General features: G+C 38.3%; 1 protein-coding gene across 2 annotated transcripts in view; it reads right to left on the bottom strand.

Moving 5' to 3' along the window:
- FNDC3A (fibronectin type III domain containing 3A) overlaps positions 1–19,331 on the bottom strand; it is a 340,392-nt gene that overhangs the window by 105,664 nt on the left and 215,397 nt on the right. For both annotated transcript variants that reach the window (XM_006837646.1, XM_006837647.1), the window contains 4 exons: positions 16,380–16,456; positions 4,864–5,101; positions 2,278–2,547; positions 301–359 (listed from right to left, as the gene is read on the bottom strand). In XM_006837646.1, the coding sequence (XP_006837709.1) occupies positions 301–359; positions 2,278–2,547; positions 4,864–5,101; positions 16,380–16,456 (644 nt within the window). The remainder of the gene's footprint in view (positions 1–300; positions 360–2,277; positions 2,548–4,863; positions 5,102–16,379; positions 16,457–19,331) is intronic.

The following is a 19,331-nucleotide window of genomic DNA, read 5'->3' as shown; positions in this document are numbered from 1 at the left end:
GCTGGTAGTTTCGAACCGCTGACCTTAAGTTTCACAGCTCAATTTGTAACCACTACGCTACCAGAGCTCCTTCACAGCATCATACTAGGACTCCAAAAAAAAAAAAAAAAGGATTATTGATTTTGTATATTCTGCTTCATTAATTAATATATCTCACCTTACGTTACATTCTTCCTGACCCATTTTACATTCCATTCTCAATACATAATTAATTTTAAAATAAGGTCAGGGTAAAAATACACCAAAATTTTATATGAATATACAAAATATAATCATCAAGAAAATATACAAGATACTTACGGTTGGTTTGATAATATTGGAAAGAAGTGCTTCAAATGCTTTAGTTTCGGCATCTTTTTCTTAAAAAAAAAAGGAAAAAGTTTTTGATTTATGAAACCAAACTAAGACCTAAATTCATATGTACTTAGCTTTTTGTGTAGTCCTTCAGTATTTTTGTAACTTAACACTAATTAAACACCATTGTTATTGTTAAGTGCCGTCGAGTCAATTCTGACCCATAGTGACCCTGTATAGGGTTTTTGAGAAGCAGCTGGTGAGCTTGAACCACCGACCTTGCAGTTCAAATGGCTTTGCAGTCTGGTGCATTAACCCACAGCACCACACCAGGACTCCCTAAAACACCATTACAAAATATATGTAAAAAGGAGCTCTGGTAGCGAAGTGGTAATGAGTCAGGTGTTAACTTCAGGGTCAGCAGTTCGACACTAACAGCTGTTCTGTGGGAGGAAGATAAGGCTTTTTGCTCCCATAAAGATTTATAGCCTCGAAAACCCGCACACCCCCACCACTACCAAAAATATGGGGCAGTTCACCAGGCGCTCCTCTGAAACCCTATACAGGGTCACTATGACTTGGAACTAAGTTGATGGCACTTAATAACAACATATATATATATATATATCTGAGGCAGTCAATAAGTTAAAATTATTTTTTATTTTATAGAAATAAGAATTACAAAAATAAATGATCATTTTAAAAAGTTCTCATTTGCCAACCTTATACCAATTAATGATAAATTAACTATTTGTTTCATGACATGTCTTAATTGTGGGTTCCCAAAATTGGAGAACTGGCTTGACCATAATTTATGACTTCTAATAATATACCTGAAAGTTAGCTTAATTCTTTTGAACCATCAGTACTGGCAAGAATAAGCAGCAATCCTCAAGAAATATGGAAAACCAATTTTATAAATGTTGCTAATAAACCATACATGACCCATCTGCAAGTTTGTCACACTATGGTGGCTTGTATGTTGCTATCATACTGGAAATTATGGCCATCGGTATTTTAAATACCAGTAGAGTTACCCATAAGGAGCTCTGGTAGCGTAGTGGTTACGAATCGGGCTGTGAACCTTAAGGTCAGCGGTTCGAAACTACCAGCCGCTCCGCGGGAGAAAGATGAGGCTTTCTACTCCCGTAAAGATTTACACCCTCGGAAACCCTGTACAGGGTCGCTATGGGTCGGACCCGACTCGATGGCACTTAACAACAACAACAACAAGAGTTACCCATGGTGGGCAGGTTTCAGCAGAGCTTCCAGACCAAGACAGATTAGGAAGAAGAAAAGGCAAAATTCTGAATGTTTAGTCGCTGAAACCTTATGAATAGCAGCAAATCATAAGACGAAAACATTATGAATAACAGCAGAATATTATCAGATGTAGTGCTGGAAGATGAGCCCCACAGATAGGAAGCACTCAATATATGACTGGGAAAGAATTTCCTCCTCAAAGTAGAGTTGACTGTATGATGGGAAATGATTAAAGCTTTTGGGACCATTATTTGCTGATGGGGCACAACTCATAATGAGGAGAAACAGCTGCAAACATCCATTAATAATAGGTACATGGAATGCACAATATCAATCTAGGAAAATTGCAAGTTGTCAAAAACGAAACGGAATGCCTAAAGATCGATAAAATATTTTAGGTAACAATTCCCCAAAATTTCCCCTCATATTTATGAAGTGTTTCACTATTAATTGGAGCCCTGGTGTGGTGCTGTAGGATAAGCTCTGGGCTGCAAATCATAAGGTCAGCAGTTCAAACCCATCAGACACTCCCTGGAAACCCTATACAAGGTCATGATGAGTAAGAACTGACTCAACGGCACTTAACAACAACAAGCTATTAATCTGTAACTTATAAAAATGATTGAAGGGTTAGAATGCACATTTACTAAGTTAAATAATGATGTAAGGGGATAAACTAAAGAAAAGTTAGGAATAGCCAGATGTTATTTAACTTGTTACCTTCTGTATCTGTATCAAGTTGTATGCCACCTTTCCCTTTCCCTGATTTGTTTTTTGCAGATCCGGTGTTCCCACCACCAGCACTCTGTCCTTTTATAAGTCCATTATGTTCATTTGTGGGAGAAGGGCATTTCTGGGGTGATGATGGTGGACTGCTCGTTTTATCTTTCTGTGTTCCTTGGCGATCCTTTAATTTTTTCTGCAAACGTTCGTATGTTTTACTAGATCTTTCATCTCTGAAGTTAGACCTTCCATGTGCTGAGTGAGCATCTACAAAGAAAGAAATAAACATTGTTAGAAAGGTCCTTTTCTGTAAATATGTTTATGACATAAGAAAGAATAAAAAACAAATCTATGATGTTGTAAAAAATGGATTATAAAATATTTCATAAGAATAATTTTGCAAAACAAAGCTATTTGTTTCTACCAAATGATAGACTAAGCTTTGTTCTTGATTATGATTATACATAAAAAGATTTTGCCCCATCTTTTCCTATCCATTAATTTTCATAGAAATAGTTTGGCAGTATGCTATGATTATTACCTTAGTTAGAGAATAAGATCTGAAATGATTTGTGTAGCTATTTTCTTTTACTCTTTTATAACTGTAATTTTGCACATCTCCTTCAACGTTCAAATAAAAAGAAAAGACACCACCTGCTAATAAACTCCCTATGACTCAAAGGGGAAATGTACCATCACTCAAAAATAAAATTTTGGAGTTAGAAAAATGAAGCAAATGAGACCATTTACTAACAACAGAATCTAAGCACCAAATATTACATCTTAGATATCAACTCAAGGCTGTGATTTACAAGAATGTCCTCATTTTAGTAAAAGTCACATAGCAATGTAACAGAATCAACTGCTCCCCCAAGTTTATTTTAATTTTAAATCTAACATCTATAATGTAAAATTATTTTTCAAAGCCACAAAATTCTCAGGAAAGAAGTTTTAATTTATCAGTGTTGAATGAAAACTAGTATAAACGAGTATTATAAACACTTGTAACATAACACTACAGTAAAAACATATTCAGCCTCATGACAAACATTACGAGAATTGCACAAAAGACAAAAATAGATAATTGTGACATAATAAAAATTAGAAATTCATGTGCTTCAAAAGATTTCCAACAGAGTAAAAAGAGAGCCCACAAAATGGGAAAAAAACTTTTGCAATAACGTATCAGACAAGGGAATAATCTCTAAAGTAGATAGGAAACTACAACACCTCTGCAGGAAAAAGACAAATAACCCAAATAAAACATGAGCACAGGTCATGAACAGACACTTCACCAAGGAAGACATTAGGGCATCCAACAAATATGAAGAAAAGTTCACAATCTTTAGTCATTGTTGTTGTTGTTACATGCCATTGAGTTGGTAACGATTTATAGCAACCTTATGCACAGCAGAATGAAACACTGCCCGATTCTGGGCCAAGCTCACTATTGTTGCCATGCTTGAGCCCTCTAATGCTGCCACTTTGCCAATCCATTTCGTTGGGGGTCTTTCTCTTTTTCTCTGACCCTCCACCTTACCAACATGATACCCTTTCTCCAGCGACTGGTCCCTCCTGACAATATGTCCAAAGTATGAGAGACGAAGTTTGGCCATCGTGGCCTCAAAGGAGCACACTGGCTGCATTTCTTCCAAAACGGATCCATTGGTTCTTTTGGCAGCCCATGGCACTTTCAATATTCTTCTCCAACACCATAACTCAAAAGCATCAATTCTTCTACAGTCTTCCTTATTCACAGCCCAGCTTTTGCATGCATTTGAGGTTACTGAAAATACCATGGCTTGGGTAAGGCGCACCATAGTCCTCAAGCTGACATCTTTTGCTCTTCAACACTTTTAAAAGGTCTTGTGCAGCAGATTTGCCTAATGTAATAATATGTCGTTTGATTTCTTGACTGCTGCTTCCTTGAGTGTTGACAGTTGATCCAAGAAGAATGAAGTCCTTGACAACTTCAATCTTTTCTCTGTTGATAAGAATGTTAAGTCTTCTTCACTTTCAGCAAGCAAGGTTGTATCATCTGCATATTGCAGGTTGTTAATGAGTCTTCCTCCAATCCTGATGCCATGTTTTTCTTCATACAACACAGTTTCTTGGATTATTCGCTCAGCATACAGGTTGAATAAGCATGGTGAAAGAACACAACCTTGTTGCATACCTTATTGAATTTTAAACCATTCAGTGTTCCCATGTTCTGTTCGAACAACTGCTTCATGGTCCAGGCACAGATTCCTCATGAGCACAATTAAAGTGTTCTGGAATACTCATACTTCGCAATGTTGTCCATAGCTTGTCATGATCCACACAACTGAAAACCTTTGCGTTGTTAACAAAGCAAAGGTAAACATCTTTCTGATATTCTCTGTTTTCAGCCAAGATCCATCGGACATCAGCAATGATAGAAAATGCAATATAAATACTGTTGATTCTTTTGATAATTACTAAAAAGTACAAACAAAACAAACCAGTTACCATTAAGATGATTCAGACTAATGGCAACAATATCCACTATATAAGTAAAGAATATACAACTTAATAAAATAGAATTATTGTAAGATGTCTTACCTACATCTCCATATACTTGTGAAGATGGGTACTGTGGCATATACTGTGTTGCCATGTCTCCAGCTCCAGTTACTGGTGAGTACATGTGACGCGGTGGAGGGGGCATCATGGTTGGGACAGGAATGAAGCCAGGCAGAGGAGGATGTGGAGAACGGTGCAACACTGTGTGACTACCAGGATGAAATTCGGGTGCCTGGGGAACCACAACAACTCTTCGAACACCATTGTCTTCAATAACCTACAAAATTAGATGCTTTTTTTGTTGAATATGAGCAATTCTTTTGAAATAGATTAAGAAATTTTATACCATTAAATCAATACATTTTAGTGACTCAACATGAAAAGAATTTATTAAATGTGAAGTGGCTTAAAAAAAATGATGGAGAAATTCTATTATCTTTTAACTCCAGTTTTCCATAAACTTCTGAAGACTCCCATACATTAGATATATATATGTTAGCACTGAACAACATGAAGTAGCTTTTGTTAAACAATGCAATACAAATTTTGAAATACTGATGCTGTTAGGTGCCGATGAATTTGTTCCAACCCATAGCGACCCTATGAACAACCAAACGAAATACCGCCCTGTCCTATGCCATCCCCACAAGTGCTTCTATGCTTGAGCCTATTGCTGCTGCCACTGTGTCAATATATCTCGTTGGGGGCTTCCCTCTTTTTCACTGGACCTCCACTTTACCAAACATGATATCCTTCTCCAGGGACTGGTCCCTCCCGATAATATATCCAAAGTATGAGAGACTGAGTGTCTCATAATTGGAACATGAAACACTGATAACACCAGCTAAATAATAATTTAAGCAAAAATGAGCAATGATGTTAGGTATTTATTCTGTGTGTTAAGTGTAAGAGGGGGTTTCAAAAGAAAGTTTGTGGAAAAATGTAATTAAAAAGATAATGAAAGCTTTCCATGGACATTTTGAAGCCTCATTGTATTTACTGAGGGCAACAAATTAATGAGCGACACGAGAGAACTTTTGGTTAGACTTAAAAGGGTCAGGCAAATAATCTCTTTTTCTATATTGTAGGGGAAGGGAAGGGAGGGCAAGCTTTTTTGTTGCTATTGTTAAGTGCTGCCTAATCAGTGCCAACTCATAGCAACCATGTATAGGGTTTCTGAGGCTATAAATCTTTTTGGAAATAGAAAGCATCATCTTTCTCCTGTGAAGCAGCTAGTGACTTGAACCACTAACCTTATAGTTCACAGTCCAATGCTTACTGTACAGAGCCACTGTGCTCTTTGAAAAGCTGTAGAAAGACAGCCGCCCCCCCCCCCACCAACAAAAAAGGGTGGATGGGGAGTCCATAGCAAAATCTTGGGTCCTGGTACCAGAATGAGAAAGAACAACCATATTTTAGAATTTAAGATATAAGATTCCTATGACTATTAACAGAACAATTTTAATAACTGAGGATTATTTCAAGAGAGACAAACATCAAATGTTTATTAACAATTGTGAAAAATTAACTATGGCTTTGAGGCTTAGAAACAGCACAGGTTTTATAGGGGTCACACTGTACGTACACATTTTCAAAAAAGTGATAGATTTCTTTTCTTTGAAACTCAATGGAGGTGCATGTGATTAGTACATACAAAAAAGCCTGAAAGGCTTTATTTCAAAATTAGGAATCTTTAGCTACTCCACTAAAAATTAAGGGCTCTAGTAGCTTCCTCGGAAACCCTATACAGGGTCGCTATGGGTCGAAACCAACTTGATGGCACTTAATAACAACAACAACAACAGTAGCTAAGTGGGCTGACGGCAAGATCAGCCAATCCACAGGAAAAAGATGAGGTTTTCTATTCCCATAAAGATTTACTGCTGTTAAGTGTTGTAGAGTCATTATAGCAACCCCATATAGGGTTCTTATGGTTCAAACCGACCTTTCGGTCAAGTGCTTATTCATTCAGTGCCATACCAGGACTCCCATAAGATTTACAACCTTGGAAGCCCTATACTGGCAGGGTTGTATGAATTGGAACTGACTCCATGGAACATCACCACCACCACCACTACTAAAAATTAAATGTAAATGATCATTATGGAGCTATAACAAATACCTACTAAATATCTTTCCCCAGGAAACAGAAAATATTTAAAATGTAAAGTGTTCTTGGAAGGTAAACTAATATTTTTAGAAAACAAAAATTCCACTATGTTTGTTGTTGTGTGCCATGTAGTGAATTCCAACTCATAGCACCTGTGTATGGGGTTACCCAGGAGCGACTTGTGGATCTGAACCAATGACCTATTATTAGTTAGCAGTCCAGTGCTTATCCTACAGAGCCATTCCAGCACTCCCTTACTCTGTTTAAGGATAGTAAAGAAAATCTCTATATAAACATCTATGTGCTTCTTAAGTATGTTGTTGCTGTTATGTGCCGTGGAGTCGGTTCTGACTCATAGCGACCCCGTAGTACAGGGTTTCCAAGGCTGTAAATCTTTACGGGAGCAGAAAGCCTCCTCTTTCTACGGCGGAACTGCTGACCTTGAGGTTCGCAGCCTAATTTGTAACCACTATGCTATAGGTATATACTATTTAGGTTCTCAAAACCCAAAATCACAAACACATTGCCATCAAGATGTTTCTGACTCATAGTGACCCTACACAGGGTTTCAGAGACTACATCTTTACGACAGCAGGAAGCCTTATCTTTCTCCCAGGGAGCATCTGGTGGGTTTGAAATGCTGACTGACTTTGTGGTTAGCAGTCCAATACTTACCCTACAGTGCCACCAAGTCTCCTTATGTAGGTATATTGTTTAGTGCTGTTGAGTCGGTCCTGACTCATATTGATCTTGGGTTTCTGAAGAGTAGCTGGTGAGTTTGAACTGCTGACCTTGCAGTTCAAACCAACCTGCGGTTCAGTGCTTATTCAAGAGTGCCACACCAGGACTCCTTATTTAGGTTTGTTGCTGTTGTTGTTAAGTGCCGTCAAGTTGGTTCCGGCTCTCAGACACCCTGTATAGAGTTTCTGAGGAGCAGCTGGTGAGCCTGAACTGCCAATTTTGCGGTTCAAACCAACTTACAGTGCAGCACATTATCCCACAGCACCACACCAAGATAAGCCTAAATGACAAGGTTTATTGTTGTTGTTAAGTGCTGTCTAGTCAATTCCGACCTATAGCATCCCTGTATAGGGTTTCCAAGGAGCAGCTGGTTAGCTTGAACCACCGACCTTGCAGTTCAAAAAACTTTGTAGTCTGACGCGTTAGCCCACAGTGCCACACCAGGAATCCAAACTATAAGGTTTAGATAGCCTAAATTACAAGTTGTTGTTAGGTACTGTTGAGTCAGTTCCAACTCAGAGCAACCCTATGTACAAAATATTGCCTGGTTCTATGCCATTCTCACAAGTATCGTTACTTTTAATCCACTGTTACTCTCACTGTGCCAATCCATCTTGTTCGGGATCTTCTTTTTTTCTGCTTTTCCACTTTTCCAAGCATGATGTCTTTCTCCAGGGACTGGTTCCTCCTGACATGTCCAAAGTATGAGAAACAATGAAGTTCATCTCCAGGGCCTGGTCCTTCTTGATAACATGTCCAAAGTATGAGAGACAGATTCTCACCATCCTGACTTCTGAGGGCATTCTGGCTATACTTCCTCCAAGATAGATTTGTTTATTCTTCTGGCAGTCCGCAGTATTTTCAATATTCTCCGCCACCACCATAAATCATGCATATTGATTCTTCTGGAGTCTTTCTTATTCACTGTGCAACTTTCACATGTATATGAGGCAAATTAAAATACCATGGCTTGGGTTAGGCACACTTCAGTTCTGAAAGTGACAGCTTTAAAGAGGTCTTTGGCAAAGATTTGCGTAATGCAACAAATTCTATGATTTCTTGATTGCTACTTCTATGAGACTTGATTGTGGACCCAAACAAAATGAAATCTTACACACCTTCAATCTTTTCTCTGTTTATCTACTGATTGGTCCATTTATTAATACTATTTATTTATTGTGAGAATTTCTGTTTTCCTTATATTGTGGTACACTTCATACTAAAGACTGTGGTCTTTGGTCTTCATCAATAAGTACCTTAAGTCCTCTTCTCTTCCAGCAAGCAATGTTGTGTCATCTGCATATCACAGGCTGTTAATGAATGAGTTTTTCCTCCAATCCTCATGCCACTTCTTCATATAATCCAGTTTCTCAGATTGACTTAAGTATAAATCATAAACCCATGTGCATACCTTTTCTGACTTTAAAGCATTCAGTAAATACATCCAGTAGGTAGAGATGCCAGGAATGCTGTTAATCATCCTACAATGAATAGGGCACCCCCCCACCCCCCTTTAAGACAAAAGATTATCTAGGCCAAAATGTCTACAGTGTCAGGTTGAAAAAAATACGGCTACATATGTATATTTGGTAGGATTACTACGCCTTCTGAGTTGAGAATAAAGTGTAGGGAGGCAAGGGCACTAGTTGGGAAACCATTTAAGAAGCTACTACAGCAATCAATGAATGAGATGATGGTGGCTTGAATGAGTGTGGTACCAGTGGAGGTGGTGAGAAGAGGTCTATGAGGGTAAGTTAACAAGTGCTGCTACTTGGGTTCCAGCTCAGACATACATGGGTTTATTCCAAACAAAATGTGCTTAAACATGTCTCTATGAACAGCAGATGCCTGAAGAAAAACTCTCTCAGCAATAACACTTGTGTTAATCTCACTGTTGTTGTTGTTAAGTGCTAGTGAGTCAGTTCCAACTCCTAGAGATCCTGTATAAGGTTTCTGGGGAGTAGCTGGTGGGTTTGAACCACTGTGGTTCAAACCTGTGGTTTAGCAGTTCAGTGCTTATGCTACAGTGCCACATCAGGACTTTAAAAAGGTGCCTTGAAACACAACAAAACGAAAAGAAACTTTTTATGCCATGGAAAAAAACAATTCTCAGGTCAAGGCTAATTTCAAATTTTTAACAAAACTCAAAAGGACATATTCCCATATCACTGAGGCTTTGCAACAAGTTTATGGGAATGCTGTTGTTGTTTTTAAGTACAATGGAGTCGGTTCTGACTCATAGTGACCCTGCACAGGGTTTCCAAGGCTGTAAATCTTTATGGGAGCAGAAAGCCTCATCTTTCTCCCGCAGGACGGCTGGTAGTTTCAAACTGCCGACCTTGAGGTTAGCAGCCCGATTTGTACCACTACGCTACCAGAGCTCCTGGTGGATCAAGAGTTTTAAGGAAGGTTAGGAAGACCTAAAAGACGAACCATGAGCAAAGTTATTTAATTCCTTAACATTCATAGTGGTTACAAATCGGGCTGCAAAAAAAGAAAAAAAAAAGATTTCTTGACTCCATTGCTCTTATTGCTTCTGCCAGCCACTCTCCTATTTCACTAATTCTCTTTGCAGCATACGCATATTCAACAGCAAGTAACATAGATAGTAAGAGAAGCAACTAGTTTAACTCAGGTAATGTCTTCATATTTTATGCTTTTAAATATATTCTGTAGGCATAGAATTCATAGGCACCCAATGTCTTTAAAAAACAACACACAAGATTTCATGTAGTTAAAAAAGAATATCTAAATTATTTGCTGCTGAGAAAGAACATTTAAAGATAAAGATAAAATATAATTCAAATGTTAATTAAAATTAAAACATATATAAGACAACCAAATATTAACCGAGGCTATCAGCATAATCTGAACACCTAAACACAATTGCTACCTAATTTCTAATTAGGCTAAGTCTGGTTTTTCCTTTCTTTTCTGATTACAGACATAATGGAGAGGGGCTGTAGAAGAACGAGGTTGTGTTTATTATCTGACATTTCATATTACATGTGCCTTCCCCAGCAGAATATAAGTTCAATGGTAAATCTGTTTTGTTCACCATTCTATCCCCAATACTTCTAACAGTACCTAGTTTGTGGCGGATGCTTAAAAGGTTATTTGTTGAATGAATGGTCAGAAATATATGTATTCCATTTGTTCTACTAGAATGCTTTATCCACCCAACCCACTAAACAGCATCAAGCTACTTGGGTTTTATAACGTCCTCTATGTTTCCCCTCTATTCCTACTGTAACCTTCTATGGTCTCACCATGAACCCAAACTACTTCAACTTTAAATTCTTAAATAATACATGTATTTCTAACTAATCAGACTATAAACATCTTATATATATAAATACACACACAAACACACAAGCCATGTCAGTGATTACAAATTTCTTTTTCTTCAGCTCTGTTACTCTGATAATACCTCTCTATCTTCATCTAAACCTCTAGGTCCCCTTACCTTCCAGTCCTCCACAAGCACTATGCTCATCCCTTTGGCTATTCTGCCTAAGAAAGACAGTGAAGGCTGAGCTTAGACGTGTTTGCAAAATCTTTGAAAAGTTTACTGACCTCACTGCTGTGTGCTGACATAGAGGCAAAATGAAGTATAAAGTCCAGCTCAAGAGTGTCCTGAAGTTGACATAATCCCTTTCTTCATATTATGAGATCTACAGTCCCCTCCCTTCCCTGGTAGGTACTTTAGTCATCACCATAACAACCTACATTCCATAAACAACAGTTAGAGAAGCTATTACAAGAAATGAAAAAGGAGAAAACTTTAAATGTCTTTTAGGAGTTTTATTAGTCTACAATCTCTTCTTGGTAAACTATTAACTTCATCACTAACTTATTGTTATTCTGTGTTGCAGTATGATACTATGAACATAAAAAACCCATTGCTGTTGAGTCGAATCAGACTCAGCTACCATAAAGAGCAGAGTAGAATTGTTCCATAGGGCTTCTGAGGCTGTAAATCTTTACAGGAGTAGAAAGCTGCATATTTTCACCTCAGAGAAGCTGGTGGGTTTGAACTGCTGACCTTATGGCTAGCAGCCTAATGCTTAACCCTCTATGCCACTAGAGCACCCCTGTTACTTACTCTTGTTGAGTCCATTCCGACTCATAGTGACTCTGTAACAGGGTTCACAAGGAGTGGCTGGGTGGGTTTGAAGCATCGATCTTGAGGTTAGCAGTCCAGTGCTTATCCTACAGCACCATACCAGTTATTCCATGTTACTCTTGTTGTTGTTAAGTGTCATCGAGTCAGTTCTGACTCACAGATATCCTATACTAGGGTTTCCAAGGAGTGACTGGTGGGACTGAACCATAAATCTTGTGGTTGGCAGGCCAGTGTTTACCCTACAGAACCACACCAGGACTCCTTGCTGTTGCTGTTAATGTGCCGTCAAGTCAGTTCTGACTCATAGTGACCCCGTATAGGGTTTCTGAGGAGACGCTGGTGGGTTTGAATTACTGACCTTGTGGTTAGCAGTCCAGCAGGGCTTAGCATACAGTGTCACACCAGGACTCCTAGGGACTACTAAATTAGTACTGTTTGCCATAGAATTGAGTTCCTCCTACTCCTGTACCATTTGCTTTCTGTGTCACCATTTACGTTGTGATTCCCCTTTCCCTTAATTTGATATCTTAGTCTAGCTATTCATGGTTTTAGTGTTTGTGGTATTTGGCTCCTGATTAGCCTTTGTACTTTATCAATGCCATCTATGTATCTTAACATTTGGCTCAACTCCCAGCTTTTAGATTTGCAAATATTATGCTTGCTTATTTGTCAAGTTCTGGATAATTATCAAGTGTTTAACTGTGCTGAAAACCTGGCTCTTATTGGTAAGTACTTTCTAAAGTCAGAAATTCTGTGTGTTGGGGAAGGGGAGTTTCTAGAGATGCAAAAAAAAAAAAAAAGCTAGAATATAATTTTATATATAACAGGTACTTATATTCTCTTATACTAGGAGACTAGATTTTTTATCTTTTCATTACTCTTCTGTGTTTGAAAATGATACAATTTCTAAAGATAATCTTGATCCTAAATAAAGATTTATAGTAGTAACTCACTTAATTCTCATGAAAGATTATAGCTAAATTCATTTATTTATGGAACACCTACTATGTCTGAGTTACCACAAAAACATTAAATAATGACAAGGCACCTACAATCTTCATGGAACTTAAAACCCTGTGGTGCTTTTGGTGGTGGTGGTGGTGGTGGTGTGCTGTGTAGTCGGTTCTGACTCATAGTGACCCTGTATAAGGTTTCTGAGGCTGTATATCTTTACAGAAGCAGAAAGCCTCATCTTTCTATTGCAGAACATGTGGTAGATTCAAATTGCTGACCTTGTGTTTAGCCACCCAACTTGTAACTCATTATGCTATCAGGACATTTAAAAACCTGGTAGAAGAAAAATATACACATAATCAACTATAATATTAAGTAGTATGACACACATACACATAAAACGGTACAAAAAAGCTAATCTACACCCTTCAAGAATGGGGTAGAATTTCAACAGTCAGAGATGGGGGAATGCGTAACAACATTTAAGCTATTTAGAAAGGACAACATCAAAAGTGAGAATGAGAAAAGTCATGTTTGGGAGAAATATTAGAGAAAGAAAGGTACAAAGACAAACTAAGACAGAACTGGTTAAGGCCTTAAATGTAAAATAATCTAGAGTTCATTCAATGGACAACAATGCCAACTAAAGACTCTTCATAAGCACAAAAATGAAAATATAAAGTGCAATATTTTTGTTGTTAAGGTTGTCAGACACTATATGAACAGCAGAATGAAAACACTGCCCAGTCCTGTGTCAACCTCACATTCCTTGTTAAGCTTGAGCCCATTGCGGTTGCCACTATACCAATCCATCCTCTTTTTTTGCTGATCCTCCATTTTACCAAGTATGATGTCCCTTTCTCCAGGGACTGGTGCTTCTTGATGTTTGATCAATTTTAGACTGAATTGATAGAATTCTTCAATCTCATCATTGCTGGCTTTAGTGATGTATCACAGAAGATTATTTTGGTAGCTCTAAGTCTAAAGATAAAGAACTCAACTTGGATAATTTAATTTGTAATATTTATTGAGCTTATGCTATATTATAAACAGGTCCTTTTGGAAAAATGTTTAAGCACTCAGCTGCTAATAGAAAGATCGGTAGTTCTAATCTACAAGCTGCTCCATAAAAGAAAAGACCTGGTCCAGAGGGCGTGGAGGAAGGTAGACTCTCCACTGAGTAGTATCCAATCTGTCTGTGTAGGGCCGAAGATAGGAGATGAGGATAGGACTCTTGTGGTACAATAGTGAATAACTGCTATCAGGACTGACTGTGAGGGTTGGAAATGTAAAGATAGAAGTTTTGTAGCAAAAGGAGGGGAGTTGTTGATTTTGTAGTCCAGGAGCGGAGGTCCCTAGGACCATCAAGGGAGAAAAGCAGAGTGCGGGACCCTACCCAGAGAAACAGTGACACTAGAGATGGAGCGGCTGAGGACTCTAGACCCAGAGAGGGAGAGGGGCTGTGTGCTGACAACTGGTGGGCAGGTTTGCAGGGTATATAACCTTTGGTTGGTTGATGATGCATGGAGGGGACTGTAATCATGGCAATGAAATGATATACGATAGGATGAATGTAAAGTTAATGTTCTCCCATGTAAACTATCACATAATTCACAATAAAACATTAAAAAAAAAAAAAAAGAGAGAGAGAGAAAAGACCTGGTGAACTGCATCCATAAAGATGACAGCCTAAGAACCCCTACAGGGCACTGACTTGATGGCACACAACAACACTATATGACAGACACTGTACTCAGCATGGAGGAAATAAAGGATATAAAGATAAGTAATGATCTGGTTATATTAGTTCTTTGACTTCATTCCCTTTCACTATTTTGCCTTGTACATTGTCAGCCTCACAGGCCCCCATACTGTTCCCAGGAACGTGCTCATTTTAGCCCATTTGTACTGGTTTATTTTGCTAGCATCTTTCCTCTTTACCCACATATGTATATACTAACTTCTACTTGTCCTACGGAGTTCTTGTGTGGTGCTCTGGGTTAATGTGCCAGACTGCAAATCTGTTTGAACTGCAGGGCCGGCAGTTCAAGCTCACCAGTTGCTCCTTGGAAACCCTATACAGTGTTGCTATGTGTAGGAACCGACTCGATGGAACTTAACAACAACAACAACTTGTCCTACAAGAATTTACTCAAATGTCCACCTTTTCAATGAGGTTTATACTAACCCCACCCCACCCCCCAGTTAAAAATTTAATCAGTTCTATTTTTCTCACCCCCACCCCCCATATGATTCACTGTATAGTTTGCTCATTTATTATGCTTATTTCTCCCTACCAGAATGTAAACTCCACAGGACAAGGATCTTTGCTTCTTTTATTCATGGAGATCTAGCCCAAGTACCTACAAGAATGCCTGGTATATATGAGCACTCTGTCCTTCATATTGTTAGTTGCTGTTGAGTTGGTCCCAACTCATGGCAACCCATGTGCAGAACTGTGCTCCATAGGGTTCTCAAGGCTATGACCTTTCAGAAGAAGATTGCCACACCTTTTTTGAGTTGCCACTGGATGGGGATGGGTTTGCACTGCCTACCTTTTGTTAGCAGTCCAGCACTTAACCATTTCCCTCATATAGTAATGGGATTTATAGCGGGCAGAGTCTACCATACTATCTTACTGATAGTCTGGCATAATCAGGCATAAAGTAAGAGAAGGCCTGAAGGAAACTTCAAGTGTAGATTTAGTACCAGGAAAGAAAGTGGTTATTTCAAAAAAGGATTTGATGCTATGAGTGTAGAGTACACAGACTCTCAGTAGTGGAAGATTTTAAAATCTAATCCAGTTTGCATGTGTAAATAATGAGCTATGTCTTATTCCTGAAGTCAAAGCTCCTCATCAGTGTGCAGGAATGGGTGACATTATGATCTCCTCAGCCTTTAGGGTTGCAGGTCTAAATTCTCTTTTATCTACTAATATAACGTGCCATATAATTATCATGAGTTTCTGTGAGCCACGGTATGAGTAAAGCCAGAAGCACTGTCTTGGGTTACACTCTTAAAACAAACAGCTATTTAAGGCACTTTTGCAACTTAAGATATTTATATTGTTTACATATTTAGGGAGACACAATTTTAGAACAAATTAATTTTTATAACTCAATATGCAAATATAAGTCCAAATACATAAATATATTAATAACCTTGAAATAAACAGATTTACCAAAGATACACTATACCTTAAATATCTGTAATCTTGACATATTTTTTCATCAAAATCAAAGCTAATCAGAGAGTAGCTTACTGTCACTAACTATCTATATGTCTATAAACACATACACACACATATACACAGTCATGGTGTGGCGCTATAGGATAAGCACTGGACTACTAACTGCAAGGGCTGTGATTCAAACCCACCAGCGACTCCTTGGAAATCCTATACAGGATTGCTATGAGTCGGAACCCAATTGATGGAACTTAACAACACACAATCCTGGTGTGGTACTGTAAAATAGGCACTGGTCTGCAAACCAAAATGTTGGCAGTTCAAACCACTAGCCACTCTCAGCAACCCTATACAGAGTTGCTATGAATCCGAACCTGCTCATGGCACTTAACAACAATAACAACAAGATATATACATGAAATAACATTAACACATACCTGTGGGGCATATCCAGGAGGCACATAAATAGGAGGCACAGAACCATTTGGAGACATCATTGGAACCTGAGCAGGACCTGAGTGGGTTACAGAAATGTATTAAATCTATGATTGTCTAAGCAAGCTAGAATTGAAAACAATTTGAAATTACACTTTGAAAACTTCATTTAAACTAAACAATGACTTTCACTATGAAAAGAAATTCAAATGATTTACTGGCTATGAAATATAAAAGTTGTCTTGCAAAGTGACTATTCTGCACTAATAGCTGTGCTTCCGAAACTTGACTGCTGTAACAGTCATCTCTTCAAACACAGATTGCTAGGCTATCCTGGAGATTCTTTGAATGTTTATAATGGGGCCTTACATCAGTGTACTTTACTTTGCAAATATCCCAGGTTATCCTTATGCTTGTGCATATTTAGAAATATCGACCTAGAGGAAAATAAAACTAACCTGTGCATATAATATTAATTACAAATACAAAGGACAAAATTTTGAAAATTAGTAAGAGAAGTAAAGTAAAAAACCAAAATGGAAAAGCAGAAAGAAACGTTAAAATTTGGAGCTGGCTTTATTAAGTTAAAGAATTGTTGTGAATGTGTAAGTCAACTCTACTGAGTTTGAAAAGAGCCCTGGGAGCACAGAGGGTGAAAGTAGTGGTCTGTTATTGAAAAGACTGGTGATTAAAACCTACCAGAACAAAGAAATAAAATTCAGATTGCTGTATTCTACATTTTCTTTTATTTTTATAATGTTATGCTGACTTAGTAAATCTTATCATTTGAGTGTCTTTCTCTCTTAACCTTTTTTGGAAAGAAAATGGGAACTTTGGGAAGATGTATTTTATTCCTTCTAGGAACTATCCTTTCTTTGTTGTAACTTTGGACTACATTGTACCATTACACAAGGAGTTTTTAATAACTTGATATGAAACCTTCTCAAAGAGTCTTACTTATTTCTAAGGAATTAACATGTACACTAGAGTCTGATGAAGAATGAAATAAAGAGAGAAGCTTCTTTTACAGGTAGAATTTTAATCTAGAGTTCATACAATATGTCTCAGTTATTTTTCATATAAAGAAAGAGGAAGAGCTTAATGGGGTAGAAAACAAAGACATTTCACTGGTAACATTATACATACTTCAGAAACCAGAATGAAGAACAGAAGGTTACAGTAAGCTTAGATTACAGCCACTTTTCTTTTTTAAGGAAAGGGAGGGATGACAGAACAACAAAGTGAAAGGAGTATTGAGGGAAAGGAGTACAGGGAGGTAGGGAAGGAATGAGAAAAAGAGAATTCAGGAAAGTGGGGTAAAGAAGGAGAAATACTAAATTGAGATAATGAAAAGGGCACAGAAGATGAGGACAGAAAGGAAAAGAGACCAGTGGGGAGACAGGAAGTGGAAAAGAGGAGGTGAGAGGAGAAAGAAAAGAGTAAGAAGGGAGGAAGAGTGGGTAAGAATGGGACAAAGAGGTAAGGAAAGAGGGAAAATAGAAGGGGGAGGTAGAAAGACAGAAGAGATAGGAGGCTAAGGGAGAGTAGGGATAAAAACAAACAATTAAGGGGAAGTAAGGAGTCCTGGTGTGGCAGACTCCAAAGTCCTTTGAACAGCAAGGTCAGTGGTTCAAGCTCACCAGCTGCTCCTTGGATACAGGGTCAGTATGGGTCGGAATTGACTTGATGGCACTTAACGACAATGACAAGGGGACTGTGTGTAACAGACTACCAAATTACACTGTATGTCTATTAAGATAACTTAAAAAAAATAAATTCCCCATCCGCAACAAGCCCCTAAATAAATGAAATTGGCAAAAAATACTGTTACCTTAAAATAGCTAATTATATTTAGTCCTGGTGTGGCACTAAGGGATAAAGCACTGGACCGCAAGGTCGGTTTGAATCACAAGGCTGACAGTTCAAACTCACTAGCTGCTCCTTGGAAACCTTACATAGGGTCACTATGATTTGCAACCAACCTGACGGCAACCAACAAGTGGCACGATCCATTTGCTGGACAACTAGCTGAAAGGTACCTGGCTCAAACCTACCCAGAGGTACCATAGGTTGCAATGAAAACCTTATGTTGTTGTGTCATCAAGTAAGTTTCAACTTAAAGCAACCCTGTATAAAGAGTTTCCAAGGAATAGCTGGTGGGTTTGAACTGCCGACCCTGTGATTCTAACTCCAGTGCTGATCCTACAGCGATATACCAGGAGTCTCTCTTTCTCTCTCTTTATATATACATATAAATATATATATATTCCCTCTAATCCACTGTTGTTGTTGTTAAGTGCTATCAAGTTGGTTCCGACCCATAGTGAGCCTGTGTAGGGTTTCCGAGGAGCAGCTGGTGAACTTGAACCACCAACCTTGCAGTATCAAACGGCTTTGCAGTCTGGTGCATTAACCCACAGCGCCACAGCAGGACTCCAATCCTTTTATTAAGTAAGTATTATTATTAAAACCCCCATTTTCCAGATGAGGAAATTGATGAATAGAGAAGTTAATAAGCATGCTTAGTGGTAAATCCGGGATTCAAAACGAGACAGTTTCATTTCTAAGTCTATGTCTAAGGATTGAGTTAACTATTACAATGCAATGAATTACTAGCACTGAAGGAGACCTGATGGCAATATAAGATAAGCACTGCACTGCTAACCACAAGGTATGGAGTTCAAACCCATCAGATGCTCCTTGGAAGAAAGATGAAACTGCCTGCTCCCTTAAAAATTTACAGTCTTGGAAACCATACACACACACACACACACACACACACACATATGGAGACCTGGTGTGGTGCTGTGGGCTAATGCGTCAGACTGCAAAGTTGTTTGAACTGCAAGGTTGGTGGTTCAAGCTCACCAGTGGCTCCTTGGAAACCCTATATAGGGTCGCTATGGGTCGGAATTGACTCAATGGTACTTAGCAACAACAAATATATATATATA

The sequence above is a fragment of the Chrysochloris asiatica genome, unplaced genomic scaffold, assembly GCF_000296735.1.
Source record: "Chrysochloris asiatica unplaced genomic scaffold, ChrAsi1.0 scaffold00022, whole genome shotgun sequence".
Taxonomy (NCBI): Eukaryota; Metazoa; Chordata; class Mammalia; order Afrosoricida; family Chrysochloridae; genus Chrysochloris; species Chrysochloris asiatica.
The sequence above is the reverse complement of the archived record's forward strand: the minus strand, read 5'-3'. Positions and strand labels throughout refer to the sequence as shown.